The sequence below is a fragment of the Taurulus bubalis genome (genome assembly GCF_910589615.1).
Source record: "Taurulus bubalis genome assembly, chromosome: 17".
In the NCBI taxonomy this organism is placed as follows: domain Eukaryota; kingdom Metazoa; phylum Chordata; class Actinopteri; order Perciformes; family Cottidae; genus Taurulus; species Taurulus bubalis.
The window spans coordinates 9,649,772-9,670,724 of NC_136605.1; the positions used below are offsets into that span (position 1 = coordinate 9,649,772).

A 20,953-nucleotide genomic window follows, 5' to 3' on the forward strand; every position below is an offset into this window, starting at 1 on the left:
GTGATGTCTTCAGATTGCTTGATTCATCACCTGGCAGTTGAAAATCCAAAGATATTCAATTCTTATGGACATAAATCAAAGAAAACCAGCAAATCCTAACAGTTCTGTGCATTTTTGTTCGATAAATTGTCTTGAAGAATCAAGAGATTATTACAATTATTGATTGACTATTGATGGAGTGATCAGTTCAGCAGTTGTGATGATTAGATCATATTATTGTTTATCACACGCTGTTGTTTTACAAAATATTAATAATAATACAAATTGTACTTAATACATAACAGTTAAACATAGTTTGCTCCATTGACTTTCACCTCAGTCACTTCATATTTGGGCTGCAACTTTTAACCGAGCCATAAATCTGCCAATTTTGTCAATAAAATATCACAAAAAAAGTGTCCAATACACTTTCCCACAGCAGTTTAAGAAAACCAGCAAATATATTCACTTTGAAGGAGCTGGAACCACAGGCTTTTTGGAAATAAATTATAAATGAAACATCAAAAACAAATCCATAATTTATCGCTGATTGAGTTATTATTTTAGCTCAGGCAGGTTTTGGACCTTACCACTTTTTGAGTATCCATCAAGTCTGGAAAAATATTGTGTGTTCATTGCCAGATTCGTACTCTTTGATAACATAACTTTTAAAAATGTTTTTATTGAGGCAAAGTTATTTTAGAGCTCCTTGTGTTAACACAACATTAAATGATATGATATTGTTCTCTCTTTTGCTCATTTGTGAAAATGGGGATTTCTAGTGAATTCAGTCCCTGAGTCATCAGTTTAGTCATCTCCACACTGTCCAGCTGGTTGCCATGACGCGGCTGTGACTGCGTAAAGGAGTATAGCCATTTACAGCCACCGAGCTTTAGCGTCTGACTGGAAGCCTGTCCTTTGTGATGCCTCCGTTTGTAGCCTCCGTCTGTCTGTTTTGTGAGACGTATTTCTCTTTTCTTCCCTCTGTATTCCACGTTTCTTTTCCTGCTCTTGTCTCCACTGAACTAATCCCTGATGTGAAAACACTTGAACCTCAACTGATGATACAGTCTGTCTTTTGGCCCTCAGTTGTTTGAGATGAGATGTTGTGTTCTTCTTCTCTGAAATATTTGATGACATGGGGCACGAGGAGACTCTGAAATAAAGCAAATAAGACAATTATATTACATTTTCTCACATTTCCTTTATTTAAAGTCACATTATCTGAGCTTTTTAGTGAGGGGTTTGCACTATGCGTTCGCTCTGAGATGGTTATCTTTTCTTTGTGTGCCAACACTTGCTGCAACGTTCCTGTTGTTTATGGCAGCAGCATATTCAAATCTTTGACCTCTGTCCTGTTATGTGTGACAAAAACAGGAAGACACAGAGGTGATCATTTCCTTTGTTTTATAAAGAGCTTAAAGAGGAGGAAACTAATCCAATTGTCATGCTGGTTCAGTATTTTCACGATCACTTATATGCAGCTGTGTGTACATCCAAACGTTAGATAATTTTTACTTCATCCAACTACCTTTTTTTTCAAATTTCCCCTTTTTCTTGAAATCGTTTTATAATGGTGCCATTGCATCCGAAGAAACAATTTAAACTAATGTCCCTTCTCTAGGGTGACTCTTTTTCAACACTCATTATTCAAAGACTTCTGTCTAGCTGGCCCGCCCTCACTCCTTATTCCATTACTCCCCTTAGGCTCTTTTGCTCTCTTTCCCCCGTCCATTTATCCAATATCAAATGCTAAGGAGGTGCAAATTCATCACATTGGCATCCATCGTGCAGAAAATGGAGAGGAAACAGTCAGTTATTTTTCAGGATGATTACTGATCTTCACCTCCTGCACCTGTCTTGTGTTTTACACTTTCTTAACCTTCTGTGCTCTGTGACAATATGGAATAGTTTGGATTTGACCAACTAGATGTGTAGAAAAGTTTCAGTTTGGCAGCCTTGTTAAACATGATAATTCCCCAAAGGCCGTAGTGTTTTGTTTGACGTAGTTATTGCTGTGTTATCATCCGGGCGTTGAGCTCGCAGCTGTAACTCACACTACGTGAGAAAGTCATTGATCGCCCGATGTTGATTCCCCTTCAGGGTATTTTATTTAACATTTGATTCCTATATCTTCCTTCTATCTCCTTCCAGATGCCGCTCTCATAGGCTGCCTGTATTAAGCTGCGGAGATGGTTACTATGACACTGCGAGGGTCTATAGTCTGGCTCCGCCAATAGGAAAGAAGCTCTGCCATCAGGTGGCCTGTAGCTATTTTGAACAGGAGCTGTATGTGAAGTGAAGCAAGCAGCTAAATTAGAGACACAACCCAGTGACATTAGGGGAGAATAAGAAGAGAGGGAAGGAAGGACAGTGTCAGAAAGAAAAGGTGGAGGGAGTGTGTTCAGTTGCTCGCTCAGTCTATCAACACGTTCTGATAATAGAGAAAGGGTGCAGAGAGGTTATTGATCAGTTGCTATGTTGACTCTCCCCTTGTTCACGTGCACTTTTTTAAAAATATATAAAATATTGACTTGTGTCCATCAGTCCTTCTCCGTTCTCTTCCTTCTCTGACTGACTGTTTTTTCCCTCTGGTTATGTGTAACGTGAATCAACTGGATGAGTGACTCACAAAAGCATTTGTCCACAGACTTACACACACACACACACACACACACACACACACACACACACACACACACACACACACACACCAAGAGTAATCCCTCCCACTCTCTCTCTCTTTCTACATTTTGCTGCATCATCGACCTGTTGAAGTGAGCCAGTTGGTCTCAGGTTGTTCCAGACGTCATATCGGCTTTTTTTTTTTCCTCCACTAAAAACATTCCCGTGGGTTCCCCATCAGGGTTTGTTAACCTCCACTTAGTCAGTGCTCCGTGTCGGGATGCACTTGTATGATTTAGAAGATGACTCACAGCTGGTAAGTGGGGGCGGCTGTTATTGTCCTCATTAGATGCTGCATGCCACTCACAGGATTATTCCTCCTACCTGAGTGGGATGCGGGCGCACCGCCGCAAGCGTTCGAGTTGGAGTAAATGAAACAGGAAGTGGGGATGGTTTGTGGATGCCCGAGGACGCGAGGAGTAGCTAGCCGTCGCCTTGGCAACAGGGAGTGTCCACATTTAGTGCACTGTTGCCAAGTCGCACAGCGCCTCGGTACAACAGGTGGCTGAGCTAGAATCAACATGTGTGTTTGCGTTTCGTTTGACATCATGCGGAGACGTGTGGACGCTGCTCAGAGGTGCAGAGGAGCATTAATCACACATCATGCTCACAGACCACAGAGATACTTCACTCTTCAACGTATGACTCCTTTCTTTCTCTCTGGATATATTTACACCTTCGGGGGCACTTGGTGTTTCTCATAAGGAATGACATAAAGGACTCTGTCATTCACTTCTTTTAATCCTTTTTTTTTAAAAAGAACATCATTTTTGCTTTTTACTGTCATTGAGCAGTTGGCTGAAATAGAAAGATCAAACCAGGGACGTTGTCGTTATACGGTATGCGTCTTAACCACAAGGCCACCGCGACGTCTCCCTTTGCTTTTCATCTTAATAAGAAACGTTTACTGAGAAAACGATTCAAATTACAGCAAGTTGGCAGCAAGAAGCCACAAGTTCAGAGCAGGGCTGGGTGTCAAATCTCAGTACTTAAGCGTCCTGCACTGATTTAGTATTGCATCAAATGTTTGATATGATTCTTAGGAGTGTTTACCTTTCCTTTCATCAGCAATCATTTGAGTTTTTTTAGTTTAAGGTTTTATTTAAGATTTGTCTTTACTACTGACGCAATGAGCCGGCATATTTTGTGAAATCAAAAGAGGGTTGAAACATTGCAATACATTATTTATATAAATCTAAATTCCAAACTAAGCTATAAAAAAAAAGGGCTGATATCGAAACAGTTAAAATAAGCAGCCTTATTCCAGAGATGTTTGTCATACTCACTGAGTGCACTCGTTGTGTTGTCTGACTACACATGTGAAGGGAATTTTTCATCATCATTACATATGGTGTATGTCATCTTTGTGCATTCTCACCTCTATTTTAAAAGCCCACACCTAGTGACTCACTTCTTCTGCTTGGCACATTCAGCTGTCCGCATTCTTGTCAGCACCTCCTACAAAGCGCCAGGCAGCCTGTCAGCAGAAAGAAAAATACAGCAAGAAGAGAATAAGTGGGATTGTTATATAAGTTGTACACTCAAACACTTCAGAAGTTCAGGCTGCCTCCCTCACTGTACTGCTCTGCTTAACAGTACAGTATGCCGGGGCCACAGGCCCACTGGAGGCTCAGGTTTTTATTGTGGTATGGGTGTCTGGATGAGGGTCAGCAGCAGAGAGTCAAGTTACCGTGTATGAGTGTTGGAAACTGTAGCCACTTCATGAGAAATTTATACCCGTCCTAATATTATGAACAGTCCTCAGGTCACTTTTCTCTCTCTACTTCTGTCTGTCCCTACTTGACACACCCACACACACCAAATCTGTTGTACCTGTGCAAAAAGACTCGGCACCTCGGCCTCACTGAAGCTGCAGAGTGGAAAGGTCGGCTTGTGATGCATCCTCTCCACCTCAAATTAAACAGTTCGCTTTCATGCAATATGAAAGCCGAGGCCCCTTTTTGTGTCTATAGGTTACGCTTCTAAAGGCAGTCTTGACATTTTGACTACAAATAAATTGAAATGGCAGAGCTACAACCGTTCTTAAGACGAGGAAAGTGAATTTGAAAGACAAAGAAAACAGGAGAACGTCAGAAAACCCAAAGATGAAGATGGGTTGTGGACAGCAGACATTTCAAACATATACCCAGACATTATTAATCCTGTAAATGTCCCCACTGCGGGACTAATACATTACTATCTAATCTATTGAGCTCATCCTGTGATTTAACAAAGTCTTCTCCTGTTTCGCTCCCTCAAGGGTTGAGTCACGGACATGTCGTGCTTTTCCCCTCCTCACCTTTATGTCAACTCCTTATGCATTTTAGGGCTCTGCAGACTCCTACACCAGCCGGCCATCGGACTCAGACGTGTCCCTGGAGGAGGACCCTGAGGCTCTGAGAAAAGAGGCCGACAGACAGGCCCTCGCCACGCTCGAGAAAGCAAAGGTCAGAGTGCAAATGCTTTATCTCCACTATGTCATCCATCTTGCACAGTGTTAGTTTAATAGTCATCCATTTTGCCTAGTCTTCACATCGGTGTTAAGTAATTGGACACTGCTAAACTTCATCAGTGTCAAGGGGACTCTGTAAGTGGGGTGGATTTTCTTGAGCTGACATCTGTATTTTAATATCCGTCTTTCCCATCACTGCTCCAGACCAAACCGGTTGCTTTTGCTGTGCGGACAAATGTTGGTTACAACCCCGGTCCCAGTGATGACGTTCCTGTGCAGGGCATGGCCATATCCTTCGAAGCCAAAGACTTCTTGCACATTAAAGAGGTATGAACTTCCAGAGCAGTTTGTGTGGTCTCTAGAGTACAACTTTGTATGAATTCATCCTGAACTAAAGGTTAATCATGTTGGCCAGCGAACTGACTCAGGAAGACCAAACGTGGCAGGGATGGTGGGTGGGAAGCCACTGAGGGATCATGATTCATGCATTGTCTCCTTCTGTCAAAGCCCTTTTCAGGCTTTAGCATCAAGCTTCTATAAGTGGTATGGTATGGAGATGGTGTTCGGGAACTCTGTAAAACCGTAATGCTATAAAATGCCATTTTATTTGCAATGACCAAGAACTGGAAATGATTTCTAATTGTATACCTTTTGATTTTTTGTATTCAACCCTGTGATGATTTGGTATATAATTGGTTCCGGATGCCTTTCCGTATGCAGAAATACAACAATGACTGGTGGATCGGACGTCTGGTGAAGGAGGGCTGTGAGGTGGGCTTCATCCCCAGCCCGGTCAAGCTGGAGAACACCCGTCTGCTGCAGGAGCAGAAGATGAGACAAAACCGACTCAGCTCCAGGTAACCATGAGAAACCCTCCGCAGCTACAGTGTCAGCACCACAAATGACAATCCAGCTTTTTTTTTTTCTTTTTAAACAGGGATTTGATATACAATGTGCCCTCCTAATACTGCTTATTTTCACTAAGCTCACAATGGCAGCTTGTCCTCTGTAAACAATGATGATCAGTGTCTTCTTGCTGGAGCAAACCTAACAATTGCTTACTTGTCTTGCTTACTTAAAATCTGCAAATTCTCATTTAAAATGAGTAAAAATATGATTATGATGAGTACTATGCACTCAGTTTTGTGAAACTACTATATTGTCTTTCTTTCACCACACAATTAGTTTTTTCCCCATTTCAGTAAATCTGGAGGAAGCTCCAGTCTGGACGTTGCCACGGGAACCCGCAGGCCCACCCCACCTGGCACAGGTAAGGTCAGGTGGATCTCCCTACCAACCGGCAAAATCGTGACAGTTTTTGCACGTTTTTGTGGGTGTTGGTGCAATCCTGACGAAGTGAGAAAGAGATGAGACAGGCGCCTGATATTTAGATGAAGATTTTAATTGGCTAGTTAGTCAGGCATGATGATGAATCTTGCCGCGCCTCTGTGGGTTGCTGTGTGAAGCGAGAGAGGTCTTAGGTCTGTCATTTGCACACAGGACGGGACTGAAATAGAGCTGAGAATGGACCGCACTCAGTAAACTTGACAAGTATGTCGGGCTTGTGTGTGCGTCGTCCATTTGCCAAGACGACACAGACCTGCTTCTCAATATTCAGAGAGACAGCAGGAGAGGTGGAAGTGCAAACATGGGGGAAATATTCAGATTTAACGTTTTTTTTTGTTAATCAAATAGAGCCACAGAACCAAACTCAATACTTGTATAATATAAACCACATCTGTATAATACACCTAGTACATCCTCCAGTAAGTGGCCGATCTGACTTAAAGGGTCATTTTAGACTTAATTCACATTATTCCTATGGTCTGAGGCAGTCCATGAACACCTCAGAGCTCTCTTATAAAGTGTGGAACTGCTCCATAGACAATGAGTTAAAAAAAGGCGTTATAGGCAATACTGAAAGCACCCAGGGGAATACTCTGAGTATAAAGGCTCATTTTCAGTTTCACAACTGAGAACTCTACAATAGAATTAAGCTCATTTGGGGATAACAAAGAAAATGTATATTCTTAGGGTCCACAAAGTCAGTCTCATTTTCAATCTATGGAGCAGCTCCAGACTTTACACTTTATACTTGAGCAGCTCATGTTCATAAATGTTGATTGTGCTTTCCTAGGCCATGGAAATAACATACTGGAATTCTTAATTTAGGTGGTGTTCCCCTTTAAGCAAAAGGTTTAAATATTGAGAAATTCCCGTATCCGTCTCCTCCCCTTTCCCAACCTGTCTCAGTAGTTTAGCTTGGACAGGGGGAAACTCCTGCTTCTGTTCAAATCCACTCATCAGCACCTCTGAAGCTCACTAGTTAAAACGCTACATCTTGTTGGTTTAATCAGTAGAAACGTGTATGTATTTTTGTTATGATGAGATATTATATCAATAAATTAGCTTTAGTGGCGCCAGAAGGCAGATTTTGTTATTGTTTGACAAAGCCTGGCTGGCTGTTTCCCACTGTTTGCAGTCTTTGTGCTGAGCTAAGACAACGAGCTGTAGCCTCGTATATATCGGACAGAGTGGTATTAATCTTGTCATCTCTCAACTCCAGGGAAGAAAGGGAAAAGCTATTTCCTAAAATCTAGAACAATTCCTTTGAAAACAAAACCTCTGCATCACCAACAATAATCCCGACAAGCACTTAATTCGAAACCCCAGCTTCCCTCTCGGCTTGATTCCTTCTTTCCCATCTACTACTTTCCTCCAGTTTCCTCTGCAGCCTTCTTTACACATCTACTCTTCTCTCTCTGTTTATGTTATTATACCCACATTTGTGCCGTCCTTTGTGATAATCTGGCATGTTCTTTTTTTTTGTTATTCTTGTCAATGTTGTTGCCAGTTTAAATCCTACAATGCCACCCTTTTTTTATCTCAGCAAATGCCATCTTTTGCAATGTCTTTCATGCCTCTTTCTGGATGCATCTCGCATTCGTACTTCTATTTACTTTTCCCCTTATGCTTTTGCTCTTCTATTATTTCCTCTTCTCTCATCCTCTTTTACTTTGCCTTGTCTTTCTCTTCCTTCTCTTCTTCCTTGTCTGTCCCTCTCTCTCTGCACCGCTCGCCCTTACGCCTCATCAGCTCATGTGGACATGTCCTCTGTGTCCTTTGACGTCGACCCTCTCGACCTGGATGCTGAGGAGCCCCTTGAGTACCAGGGTGACCCTCGCTGCACCAAGGGCATATCAGGCAGCGTAACATCCCCTCAGGCCAACGCCCACCGACTGCCCTTCTTTAAGAAGGTAACATTAGGGGCCCGGGATAACTCGTTTATCTTGCCAGCCTGCGTCCCGCATTTCTCCCTGACTCGTCCAAGATGTGGTCTGGTCTAATCCCCCCTTCCCCCCTCACTAACTGCTCACAACTGAACTGTCCCTGCCGCTACTGTAGTTCCCGAATCTAACACTGTTTGGCCCCTCAGGCTCCGGTCACGACAGTTACTCTGACAAATGTTTGAATGTTTGTTTCTGTGCTTGTCAGCTGGGAGAGGCCTTGGACTAACGGTTACACTCTGAAATGGCCGCTGCAGCAAGTGCTGGCAGTTAGTGTGAACTCTGTTTCAATCCATCAACAGCTCCTCTACCCCACTAATCCTAACCTGTCAATAACCAAATGTGCTCTTGTGTTTTGTGCTTTTTTTTTTTTTTTCTTCCTTCTGGCTTTTGTGTGGAATGACACTGTAGGTGGCCCAGCTAAACAGAAACAGAAGTCGGTGAGTGTGGTTTGTTCTCAAAACTAACCTCTAACATTTCAACTTCTTACTCCTCACCCTCTGTTGTCTCACGTGCTCCTCCTTGTGTTGGTAAGAAACCAGTCCACCGGATTTTCTTCTAGCACCGCTTATGCTTCCAAGGACGCATTACAGCATGTGATATTCACAGGATTGTTTGTGAATCACGGTGACGCCTCTGTCATTTCCCCAGAGCTCGTATCACAGCTGTCAGTGTGCAGGTGCAGATCCACCACGGACCCTGTTAGTCAGAGTGTAACAGTAACTCATCCTGACATGCTTTCATTGGCATTTATGACGGCTAATTTGAATGACAGTAACCCACAATCTGCTGTTTATAACACGTTAATAAGGCTGCAGGATGAATGTGAATAATAATATCTCATTATTAGCATTTTGTAATAATATGATTCAATAGAGGGAAAATAAACGGAAGTATTGGATATGGTCAAAATGTGCACCGAGACCTTTTTTTTGTCAACAATACACATTCAAAAGTAAAACTCATGCTAATACCATGTTTACCTGACAGAGGATCCTATAATGTCCAATAATAGGATACTGTACATTTTTAAGTATCTTGGCTTTATTTTTAGGAAATATAATATCTTTTTTTTTGCTGTAAACATTGCAACTGTAGTTGTAGTATTTTAGAAGAATCAGATTGTACAGATTGTACAATAAACTGTAATATTGAGCTATTATCCAGATCTACATTATGCAAACCACCCTGCCTGTTACTCACCACACTTAGTTGTGCACTGCGCTCATGTTATTCAAAACCAATGAGCACTTTTATGTTCTGTTCGTTGCTCCAGCGCTGCCCCTTTAGACACAAGAGCCGTTTGGAAACTTTAAAAAAATATATTTTTAGCTTCTGTGAATATAAATGAGGTGAAATGAGCCTCCGTTGCTCTGCTTTATGTAATGTAATGGAGCCGGGCACTCCAGCACTATCTCCTGCTTGAAGAGCTGCACAGCACACACACAGAGGAGGGGGTGTGTTTGAAATACAGATCAGAAAATACATCCAATTTGAATGTTCACAAGGTATACAGCACATGTGACTGTTTCCCCCCCTCGATCTCATTGAAAAACAGGCTGTGTCTAAAGAGCACAAAGGCTTATGGAATTCTTATAGATGAATCATTCCTTTCATGATTCGTAATGTACAAATAAGCCTCAAGTTCAGGAGCAGTAATATGGGTCGTGTTTGTGTGTAGGTGTTGTGTATATGCTGTAAGACTCTGTGATTTGTGATGTAAATGGCTTTAAAAAGCCACAGACTATACAGTATATAGGCTCTTTATATTCTGAAAGATTTCTGAAAATAGGACAAAGACAATAAATAGTGTAATTGTTGTAAATGGGTCAGAGCTGTGACAGAGATGCGTGCATTGAACACAACAAAGTTAAAGCACAAATAAAAAGAAAAGTGCATTTTTTTTTCATGAAAATCACGATTCAGCAATTATTAGCAGTTATAACTTTAGTGCAGATGCACAACCAAAAGATAAAAGTGTGAAGTATGACGCCTTGGTTAGAGCAGCAGCTGACACCCTAGCGCCTGGTTTAATTATGGACACTTTAATCATCTGAGACTGCAGACCAAGAAATAGAGTGCTATTTAGTGGGAAATTGATCCCTTTCTCTGAACATTCATAGGCAGTCCATGAAATGAATTTACTCTAGCAGCCCAGACTCACCATCCATCAATCTGCCCGCTCACAAAGGGGAAAAGAGAGGTTTTGGGTTGAGTTAATGCAGATTTATGCGTGACTGTACATCGGCGTGAGCTTTGTGGATCTCGTCATGTTGCTTTGCACAACATGACGGCTTCCCTCACCCCTATGTTGGTATCTCTTTCTGAACCAGATGGAGCATGTTCCCCCCTACGACGTGGTTCCCTCCATGAGACCTATCATCCTCGTCGGGCCATCACTTAAAGGATATGAGGTAACCAAAAGAAACTTGCAACACGTGTTTGTTTTACATCAAATTTTACTTCCATAGTTTTTTGTTTTGGTCTTACGCTTGGTGTTATGTCTTCAGGTGACAGACATGATGCAGAAAGCCCTCTTTGACTTTCTGAAACACAAGTTTGAGGGCAGGTAAGAATGAGATAATCTGCTATTCACAGACATTATGCACTGTAGGTTTGGCTTTAACTGGTTTCTGTAACAACTGGTGCACTGGATGTCCGTTTCAGGATATCCATCACACGAGTGACAGCGGACATCTCACTGGCCAAGCGTTCAGTCCTCAACAACCCCAGCAAACACACTATCATTGAGCGCTCGAGTACCCGCTCCAGCCTGGGTAAGACCACATAGAGCCGCCTCAGATCTGCACAAACCACAACCAAAGCAACTGCCATTAAGTCTGCAGTTCAGACAGTAATTACTTTTGTTATTGCACAGACGGCAAAGCATAAAAACAATACAGTAGTAAAGAGCAGGACAATGGAAAGCATTTATTTCATCACGTCATGTTGCTAAACATCCATTTAAATATATTTCCCTATCTGTGTTTCATGTCTTTATTGCTTTGTGTTTCCAGATAGATAGATAAATATATATATATAGATAGATAGATAGATAGATAGATAGATAGATAGATAGATAGATAGATAGATAGATAGATAGATAGATAGATAGAAAGATAGATACATAGGTAGATAGATACATAGATAGATAGATAGATAGATAGATAGATAGATAGATAGATAGATAGATAGATAGATAGATAGGTAGATAGATAGATAGATAGATAGATAGATAGATAGATAGATAGATAGATAGATAGATAGATAGATAGATAGACTTTACATGGGATTTGTTGACATTCAGGAACGTATAGAATATGATCAGATCTATGTATTAATGTCCTTTCAGAGGCTGTTTGGTTTGCAGCTTAAAAGTAAACGCATTTGCAATTCCACACAAAAACGTATTTACACATTAAAAAAAAATGAGTAAAAGGGTGTTTTTGTGATGCTGCAGCAGTTAAGACATTGACGAAAAATATCGACAAGCATGTGGATATTTTGTAATTTGGACATACTCGATCCTGGGGATGAAACATGATTTATGAATTGAATCTAATGAGGGCTGCCTGTTTTTTTATGCCTCTGTGCATAAACAGGTGTGACTGGACAAACTATGTTTCAGGTTGTCTTGTGAACGTCACATCTCAGGTAGGCCTGGAGGGAATTTCTTCAGATTCAACACAAATGTCCACCTGGACTTAATGTTGAACCGAATCGCATTTTAGTGTACAACAAGACAAAATGATGAAGTGATGACATTTTGGACAGACATGGATGTAAACTGCAACATGACTAGTTGGCAGACGCGTAGTTGGAGACAGAATTGCAAATCATAGTTTGACAAACTGTCGTTCCATGTTGGAGTACATGTAGGTTGGTCATACAAAAAAAGTGTGAAGTTTTTGTATAGTCTGATCTGGCCTCCTCTCTTTCTTCATCCTGTCTTTTCTGCCCTTCAACCACCCATCCTTCCTTCTCTCCCACTTCCCATCTTCTTCTTCCACTCTTTATTGATTCAGACGCTCTGGGTATGTATGCTCTCGTTGCAACAACACAATGAAGGCTCTCTCCTTCTTCACCCTCCCCTTTTCTTCTCACTATATTCATCATCTGCTCATACATCGTTTGTCTGCCCGTCTGCTTGCCTGTCAGTTTCTCTGTTCCTCATGCTTCCGTGTGACAGCCGGTAGTCTCGAACAAAAAGAAAGGAATTACAAAATCAAAGCCAAAAGAGATCTGTGGGAGGGCAGCATGATGGCTGGTGTCTGCTCTAAACTAGGAGCAGGGAGTGAGCAGAGATTTGTTTGTGACCCATGTATAAAGCAATTCATATACTGTATGTGTACAATCACTCCCATGGGTAGCCTTTATGGAAGCTGGACCTCGCCTCGTGCACTTCGACTCCTCGTGGCCGGAGAGCAAGTTTCTCTCTGCAGTCAAATCCAAATTTCAAAAAAAGTCCCAACTCTTTGTTGAGGTTAATGGAAACCTTGCCAGCTATTTCTTTTATGCGAGTTAAAGTTCACGTTTCTTATCACTCTGCCGAGCACTCTCCCGATTTTTACCTCCAGCTTTAATTCCCAGCCCTCTGGAGGCTGCTGAAACGTGTGCAGGCCCCGTCTCTCCAAAGATTGCCGTGCCCCCGTTATCTCTCTCTGCTGCTGGGTTGGCGGCGCACACAGCTCAGAGGCGCTGAGGTCTGACCAGACAGGCGAGGAACAGTCTGGTTTCCGGTTTTAATCTCTATCCTCACACCTCAACAGGTTGATTAAAAGAAAAAAGGCGGAGACTGTGTTCAAAACGCTAAATAACAAGTTCTTATAGGCTGTAGTTGAGGAACAATGAAAACAAAACACCCAAGCAGTCCACAGATTTGAGTGGTTCACCTGATAACAACCTGATGAATAATTACTGCTGTGCCCATTAGCGCTAACAACAACTAATGTTCCACCTAATTTGTTTTAAGAGTTTTTTCTGTTTTATTGACATGGTGAGAAATTGTGCTCTTATTATTAGTGATTACAAGTGCAACAGGCATCTCATTCTTAAGTGCCTCCCTCCTTTTAAAATATAAAAGGCTCAGACGCACGTAAGGACATTGCAAATGTTGGGAGGTGGCAACAGAATGAGGATGCTGCACTGCTCCATTTACTGTGCATAAATGGAACTTGAACTGTGATCCAATCTAATTCATACGCTTTGAATAGTTTTTTTTGTTGTTGTTTTTTTTCTGAAAATCTTAATCATGCATGATAAAGTACAAACATGTTGGTTATGTACTTATGGCTGATGTACGGCGCTGCATCTTCTCAAAGAGAGAGGTAGTTTACGCAATCGTTTTGCTTTCTCGCTGTATTTATGTGTCTTATCTGTGTCCTGGGCCTTCAGCGGAGGTGCAGAGTGAGATTGAGCGTATCTTTGAGCTGGCACGCACTCTCCAGCTGGTCGCTCTGGATGCAGACACCATCAACCACCCCACTCAGCTGGCAAAGACCTCCCTGGCTCCCATCATTGTCTATATCAAAATAGCCTCACCTAAGGTATGGCAACAAATGACCTGAGAGTTACAATCTTTAAGATTTACATTTTTGATAATATTTATATATTTTTTAGCAATGTACTAATAGTCTGTAATGCGTTGCCTGGATTCAAATCGCCTTCCTATCCTTACATACAACATTTATTCAGAAGACAAAGTGTTGTTGTCTCCCTGCAGGTCCTCCAGAGGCTCATCAAATCGAGGGGGAAGTCTCAGGCTAAACACCTAAATGTGCAGATGGTGGCAGCAGACAAGTTGGCCCAATGCCCACCTGTGAGTTCTGCTTTGGGACTTCAGTGATAAAAGATCTAAAACTTTATAGAACTTCTGAAAATAGTAACCCATCAATTTTGGTTCTGTAAAGCCACCAAATGGTCCTTTTTTCTCATGTGCAGGAATTGTTTGACATCATCCTGGACGAGAACCAGCTGGAGGACGCCTGCGAACACCTGGCCGACTACCTGGAAGCGTACTGGAAGGCGACGCACCCCCCGAGCAGCAATCCTCCCAACCCTCTGCTCAACCGTACAATGGCAACAGCAGCCCTGGCCGCCTCCCCTGAGCCCGTCTCCAACCTGCAGGTACAGGTGCTCACCTCCCTGCGCAGAAACATGGATATGTGGCCCGACATGGAAAGTGCCGTAGCCAATGAGGGGAAAGAGGACGAACATGTTCTGTGAAGTCCAGCAGAAAGGCGGGCGAGGACTCCGGCAACTCAACCTCAACCCAGCAGCCTGCTCTCTTTACACTGAAGGAGAAGTGCATCGAAACCCTGTTCATGCTGTATATATAAACACATTCAGACAAACGCACCTGACATATTAATGAGCCAAATTGACACATGTGAACAGCTAGCTTTTAGAGCACCCACAATAAAGATTACGTAGTCTGTTTGCTTTGCTGCAGCTGTGAGAGCAGCTCAACTCAAACCACACTTGGACTCCAGGAGTAACCTATAAGGCACCTCTGCCGTTGGGGCCCCCTCCATTTCGCTGTAATCAAGAGTAAAATGATATCTGCCCTCTTTAGCTCGGTGGCCTCCTTTCTCCTGCACTTTTTTTCTTCTTGAGAGGCTGAATCCAGTTTGCTGTCCTCCTCCGTGTTGCCATGGCACTGCCCCTGAAAGCAGCAAGTCATGTCCGCCTCTTCAAACAGAGCTGCTTAGTTCGGTGGAGGCTGTTTCTAACACTCTGTCTACTTTAAACTTTTTTTTATAACCATTTTAACAGCAAAATACTAATCAGCTGTGGATCTATTCATAAGTTACGACTGGCTACACATCAATTATGATGAGTTGACCCGAGCCACAATATTGCACCAAATGGCTTGACACATGTTTTATATCTCCTTTTTATTGAGACTATTATTATAGAGGCGGCAACACAAATACTCCAAAAACAACAAGAATCTAAGAGCCAATTGCACTTCACATCAGCTGTTATTTATTGATTCATGTAAAATGGTTTCAGTATCACACTCTGTGCTGCAGAGTTCAATTAATTACATAATCATAATAGTCATATTGACATTTCTGCTTTTTTTCGGCCAAGCGGTCAATTTGCCAGAAGGTGGCGCTGCTGTACTGTTAGATATTGAGTCTGCTTGTTGAATAACTTATTTTGTGTTTGGGTTTGCTGGTAGGTATCATGATTTAAAAAAAAACCATCAGTTAGGAGAACTAATCTGTTTGACTAATTTAATTATTGCTGTGTTTGTTTTGTGTTGAAGCCAGTGTGTGTTTGTGCGAGTTATAAATGGATTGTCGGTCATGCACACTAATGTTTTCAAAACCGCAGGTCTGTCTGATCATTGTGGTTCTGTGTTGTGCGGCCGGCCCTGCACTAACCCTGCTGACTAACCACTGACGGTTTGGTTTTGCTCTGCTGTTTGTGTCTCTGCATGGTTGCTGTATGGCATGGCTGTGGCTGCAGGGGCCGTATCTGGTGCACGGGGAGCAGAAGCGGGAAGGGCCTCTGACAGAGTGCGGCGGGAGCGGCACCCTGCATGACTATCAGACAGACATGGGAGGAAAACCTCAGCAGCAGGAGCAACAGCAAGCGTACCTGCGCTCCTCTCGTGGCCAGCTAAGGGGAGGAAGCGGCCGGGGGCTGTCGAGGCAAGACACCTTTGACTCTGAGACCCAGGGCAGCCGGGACTCTGCGTACACCGAGGCTGGCGACTCCTGCATGGACATTGAGACCGACCCCTACGAAGAGCCCGAGCCGTACCGAGGCGGTGGGGGCAGCCGCCTCCACCTGGCGCAGCATCACGGCAGACAGGCATCCTGGGAAGACGAAGGCGCCGAGCCGGACCAGGAGAACCTGAACCACCCTACGATGCCGAGCCAGACGCAGCCGCACGGACGCGCCAAGCTGAAGGAGCGTTACTGCCAGGACCCCGTGGACACCGGGGCCAACATGAGCCGCAACAAGAACCAGGACGACTGGGGGAGGGACGTCTACATCCGCTGAGTACGCATCGTACCACAGAGGCACGGAAGCTACTGGACAGACAGAGAGATGAGGGGAGAGAGGGGACGTTCAGGTTTGGGGTTCAGAAGGAACTGAAGTGTGGGTTCGGGGCCATGCCAGTCAGGCTAACAAGTGAATCTGTTTACATCCCAGTACAATGTAAAGAAAAACATCAACTGCCAGATGCCCTTCTTGTCAACTTCTTGCAATTCAATTTAGTTATGTTTAGAAAAAAATACTATTGGTCTGTTTTTTTTGTTTCTTTTGTTAATACTGCATGAATATCATGGATTTCTATACTGACAGCACGAGGACAGTAATTGCTACGATTGTGAATCTCTGATTGTGATCTGTATGACTCGATCGCTCCTTCAGTTGTAGAGTGTGAAGGCCGGTGGAGCTGTAGTCCGTCCTGTCTGTCCTCTGCAGTCTTAAACAGGGTCTAATGTCACCGTCCCCATGTACAGTGTCGGGGTTTCTCTTTACCTTAATCTCACTCAGTGCTCTTGGATTTCTCCCGTACTGAGATCCACAAGTTATGAGTCTCTCGCCTCCACATTCTTATCACCCAGACCTTAAAAAAAAAAAGCTGGTGGAGAAGTTGCCATATTTTAACACAACAATTTATCGATGTTGCTACACTCATGTAAGCTTGACAACAACAAAGAGTACACTCCAAAGACGTTTACTTCTTCCCTGACCTGGTTCAGCCACTGTACCCGACTACATGTCTGACCCAGTCCTCCCATTTCTGTTTTCCTCTTCCCTGTGGGTGCCAAAGGCCGCCCACAGTAATCATTTGTTCTCTGTTTTTTCTAGCGTGGTGGAGATTCAAAGCAGTACTTCAGTTGTAGTTGTGTGAATGAAGTGTCCTGCCTTAGTCACTCGCAACCTAAAACACCTTTATTTCAAGAAAACTCCAATCACAAGTGCCGGAATGTCTCGCCAAGCCATGTCCACCACTGCCACGGTGGGATGTCTTAACTCTCGTTCTACTCGTTTTCATACCATATCTGTGTCTCTTCGTGTCTCGTGGCTACCCTGCACCGTAGCCCATGCTGTCGCTCCAGCACGTAGCTCATGTTGTTTTTCTTTGCATCAGCTTCGTCGTCTGTTTTTCAGGGCTAATGGTTATATAAAAAGTACTTGTGTGTGTGTGTGTGTGTGGTCAATCACTCCCAACTTCCACCCAAACGGCTAGCTTGTCTGATATTAAATACCACTCTCTTCTTGCACTTGATTTCTGACTGAATTGGTGTTGTTTTTTCCTGTGGACATTTGCAATTCTATTTTTTATTTTAAATCTTCTGTTCTTGTGAGGTAGTGAGAGGAGTATCAAGTGGGGGGGTGGAGTTGGTGGTGGTGGGAGGGGGGGGGGGGGGGGGGGGGGGGGGATAGGATCAGCTGTGGTCATTACTCAGTTATCTATAATGGAGAATCCATGAATGTCTTTGGTGGGCTGCTTTTGCCCGCCCGTCTTCAGTTGAATAAATAAATATTAAATAATGATCAGTAAATAATGTTATTGTTGCGTTATCGCAATTGTTAAAAATATGAAATAACATGTATCATTGGTGCCTGATTGTAGCTACATTTTGCTTTTTCTGCCTTTCATTTTTAATCTGTGGATAAATTCGTATTTTAATTAAAAATTGAATCAAAAAAATGCTATTGTGTCACTTCATGAATGCACTGAGATGTGAAGACCGCTTTCAAAGATGCAAAACTGTTATGTGTTCATCTTGATATTTATTAGAGGTGTTACCTTTTATGTCTTTTTAAGAGATCATTTAAGTTCAGGGGAAACCATTTATTTATTAGAATGGAGGAGGCTTTTTCTAGTCATTTATATCTCAAAAAAGAAGTCACACAATTGCACAACAACCCTGCTAGAACATGTCCGGAGGCTTCAATGAGACGGAAACAAAGGCCACATTGTTGGCTTCAGTGTAAGCACACTTCAACAGAACTTGACTTGGGGAAAAGAAAACATTCTGGTGCATCAACACTTTATTGTTTCCTCTTCTACTAAACACTCCTCTCTAATTGCAGGACATTTGATCACGCCTACTAAGTATTTTGGTCGTGGAGGAAAACATAATAAGGAAAAGACTGAAGTTAAAGTGCAGCTGTATCCAGGATGTGGTTTATATTTCTCATATTCATTTTTTTATCATCTCACCAGCTGCAGTGAAGAAAACATCACACACGGGGAAATGGTTTCCATCTGAAACCTGACCGTGAGCTTTACATCAGAATTATTGAACAAGGTGAGAAGTCAAGAGCCCAGTGCAGACTGAAATAGACCAGCTTTCACAGTTCAGTTGTGGAACAAGAACCCAGCTAATGTACTATATCTACTGTTGGGCAGTTTAGTCCTTCAACAAATCTTTAAAATATAATTTAGAGACTGATTGTTTATTAGATATATTCTTAAATAAATGAAGTGATGTAAAAGGTGCAGAGAAATAAAGTAAGCAATGGAAATACTCACGTTAAGTATGTACAAATACCTCAAAATTGCCCTACTGATTCTATTTAACAAGTACATGTATTTTACAGGGCAAAAACATGAGAGTAAAACCTTCCAAACGTGACTTCTGAAATACATGACAGAGTTGGAAATCCAGGGAGATTCCTCTCTGTAAACAGTTTTGCTTTCTGTTACCTCATAATAAAGTCGCCGTGCTACAGATATAAAAAAGCGGAACACAGTGTGATCTCTCTTTCCAAACATGGACTGGCCCCTGTGTGTCATTAGTTGCGTCATCAGTCTACTCCTGTGTTCGGTGTGACGGAAGGGACGCCTCTGTTATATGTTACCTTCAAGTGCTCCTCAAGGAACTCCGACGTCTGAGCTGCGAGGGCTACAGTATGGTTTGGATATTTGATCCAGTTTCTTTTGGTTTGGCAAACCAGTAGCACCTCTATGGCTCATGTTAGGATGAACGGGAGGTGGACTGCACTTCTAAAAAATAAACAAATGTTCAGCAGCTTTACTTTACAAACGAATCAGCGGATGTTTAGTATTTACCAAAGTAATGGCTACTTGGCCTGAATGTTGACGGTACTTGTACTTGACCTACTTTATAGCCTACTTCCTCAACCTCATTGGGGGCAAATGTTGTATTTTTACTCCACTATATGTATTTGATAGTCGTAGACTTTTCAGATTCAGTGTATGATGTACACTGTATACCTTTTTATTTTATTGTATCTGTAACTTACAGGCAACACTGTTGCAGAGTCCTAGAACTCTGGTCAGTGTATGTTTTGATATTTATGTCGAGACAAGGAGATCAATGGTAGAAAAAACTGTTGACGTATGATCTTAACATAATGTTGTAAGCTTTTGTACTGAATCGGTATCAGAATCAGAATACCTTATTAATTTCCACCAAAAAAAAAAATATATATATGCATATTATCCTATTTAGGGTCGCTGGAGCTGAGGCACAGGCATGCTACATGGACAGGCTGGCAGTTTATCCATGGCACATAGAGACAAACAACCATTCACACTCACATTCACTCTTACGGACAGTGTCCAATTAACCTGAGCTGCATGTCTTTGGACTGTGGGAGAACCCATGCTACCATGGGAGTATGTGCAAACTCCAAACAGGATTGTCTAGAATCGGGGATCGAACCCTGGCCCCACTTGCTGTGAGGAGACAGTGCTAGCCACTACACCACAGTGCAGCCCTCAATCCAGTTCAGTTCAATTCCCTTTTTCAATTCTTTTGAATTCATTTTGTACAGTCCAAAATCACATATTTGCCTCTGAGGGCTTTACAATCTGTACACATGACATCCTCTGACCTCACATAGGAACAGGAAAAACTCTCCCAAGAAAACCTTAGAGCAACAGAGGAAGATCCCCTTTCCAGGATGGACAGAAGTGCAATAGATGTCATGTGGACAGAATGAAAAATATAACAGATTAATTATATTAGATACAACAATTAAGAGACTTTCTTTTTCATAAGAACATTTTGAAATAAACCTTAAGCGGCACAATAAATAAATATGAATCTTAATCGTTGTTGTCTAATTCGTGAGTGTATTAAAATATCAATACATTGAAAAGAGATGGCAGGTTATGCATAGTAGGTTCTATAAAAATGTTATAGGCAATAAGGCTTATATCTTCATAAATAACTGATTTATAGCCTTTGGGTTGCTCTTCATTATACAACCTCCACATTTAATCCCATATGGAAATATAACATTAGTACTATTACATACATATTTCAAAATATAACTTTCAGGAAGGTATAACTTATTTGCTGGACCGTGTGGCTTTTTGCTCGCTGTGCCTTCCCTAACAATGCCGTGTTTAGGATCCCTCGAGTACGTATTGAGACATTTCCCACAACACCTGAACGCACCACAACTGTGCCCTTTGTCCGTGACTCATTCCGATGAAAAATACCAAACACTTTTGTTTCTCAGAGGCGCCACCCACTAACGTTATGTACAAGTAGAGAGCGCTATCAGATTAAGGAATTTGAGTTTGCGTGCCATTCAGCAG

At 42.4% G+C, this 20,953-nt stretch overlaps 1 protein-coding gene across 1 annotated transcript in view; it reads left to right on the forward strand.

Moving 5' to 3' along the window:
• cacnb1 (calcium channel, voltage-dependent, beta 1 subunit) overlaps positions 1-16,603 on the forward strand; it is a 28,305-nt gene extending 11,702 nt beyond the window's left edge. The window contains exons 3-14 of the mRNA XM_079233057.1: positions 4,992-5,111; positions 5,321-5,443; positions 5,837-5,973; positions 6,319-6,386; positions 8,213-8,373; positions 10,737-10,817; positions 10,914-10,972; positions 11,071-11,180; positions 13,798-13,949; positions 14,126-14,221; positions 14,344-14,535; positions 15,880-16,603. Coding sequence (XP_079089183.1) covers positions 4,992-5,111; positions 5,321-5,443; positions 5,837-5,973; positions 6,319-6,386; positions 8,213-8,373; positions 10,737-10,817; positions 10,914-10,972; positions 11,071-11,180; positions 13,798-13,949; positions 14,126-14,221; positions 14,344-14,535; positions 15,880-16,419 — 1,839 coding nt within the window. The 3' untranslated portion in view covers positions 16,420-16,603. The remainder of the gene's footprint in view (positions 1-4,991; positions 5,112-5,320; positions 5,444-5,836; positions 5,974-6,318; positions 6,387-8,212; positions 8,374-10,736; positions 10,818-10,913; positions 10,973-11,070; positions 11,181-13,797; positions 13,950-14,125; positions 14,222-14,343; positions 14,536-15,879) is intronic.
• Positions 16,604-20,953: the final 4,350 nt, after the last annotated feature.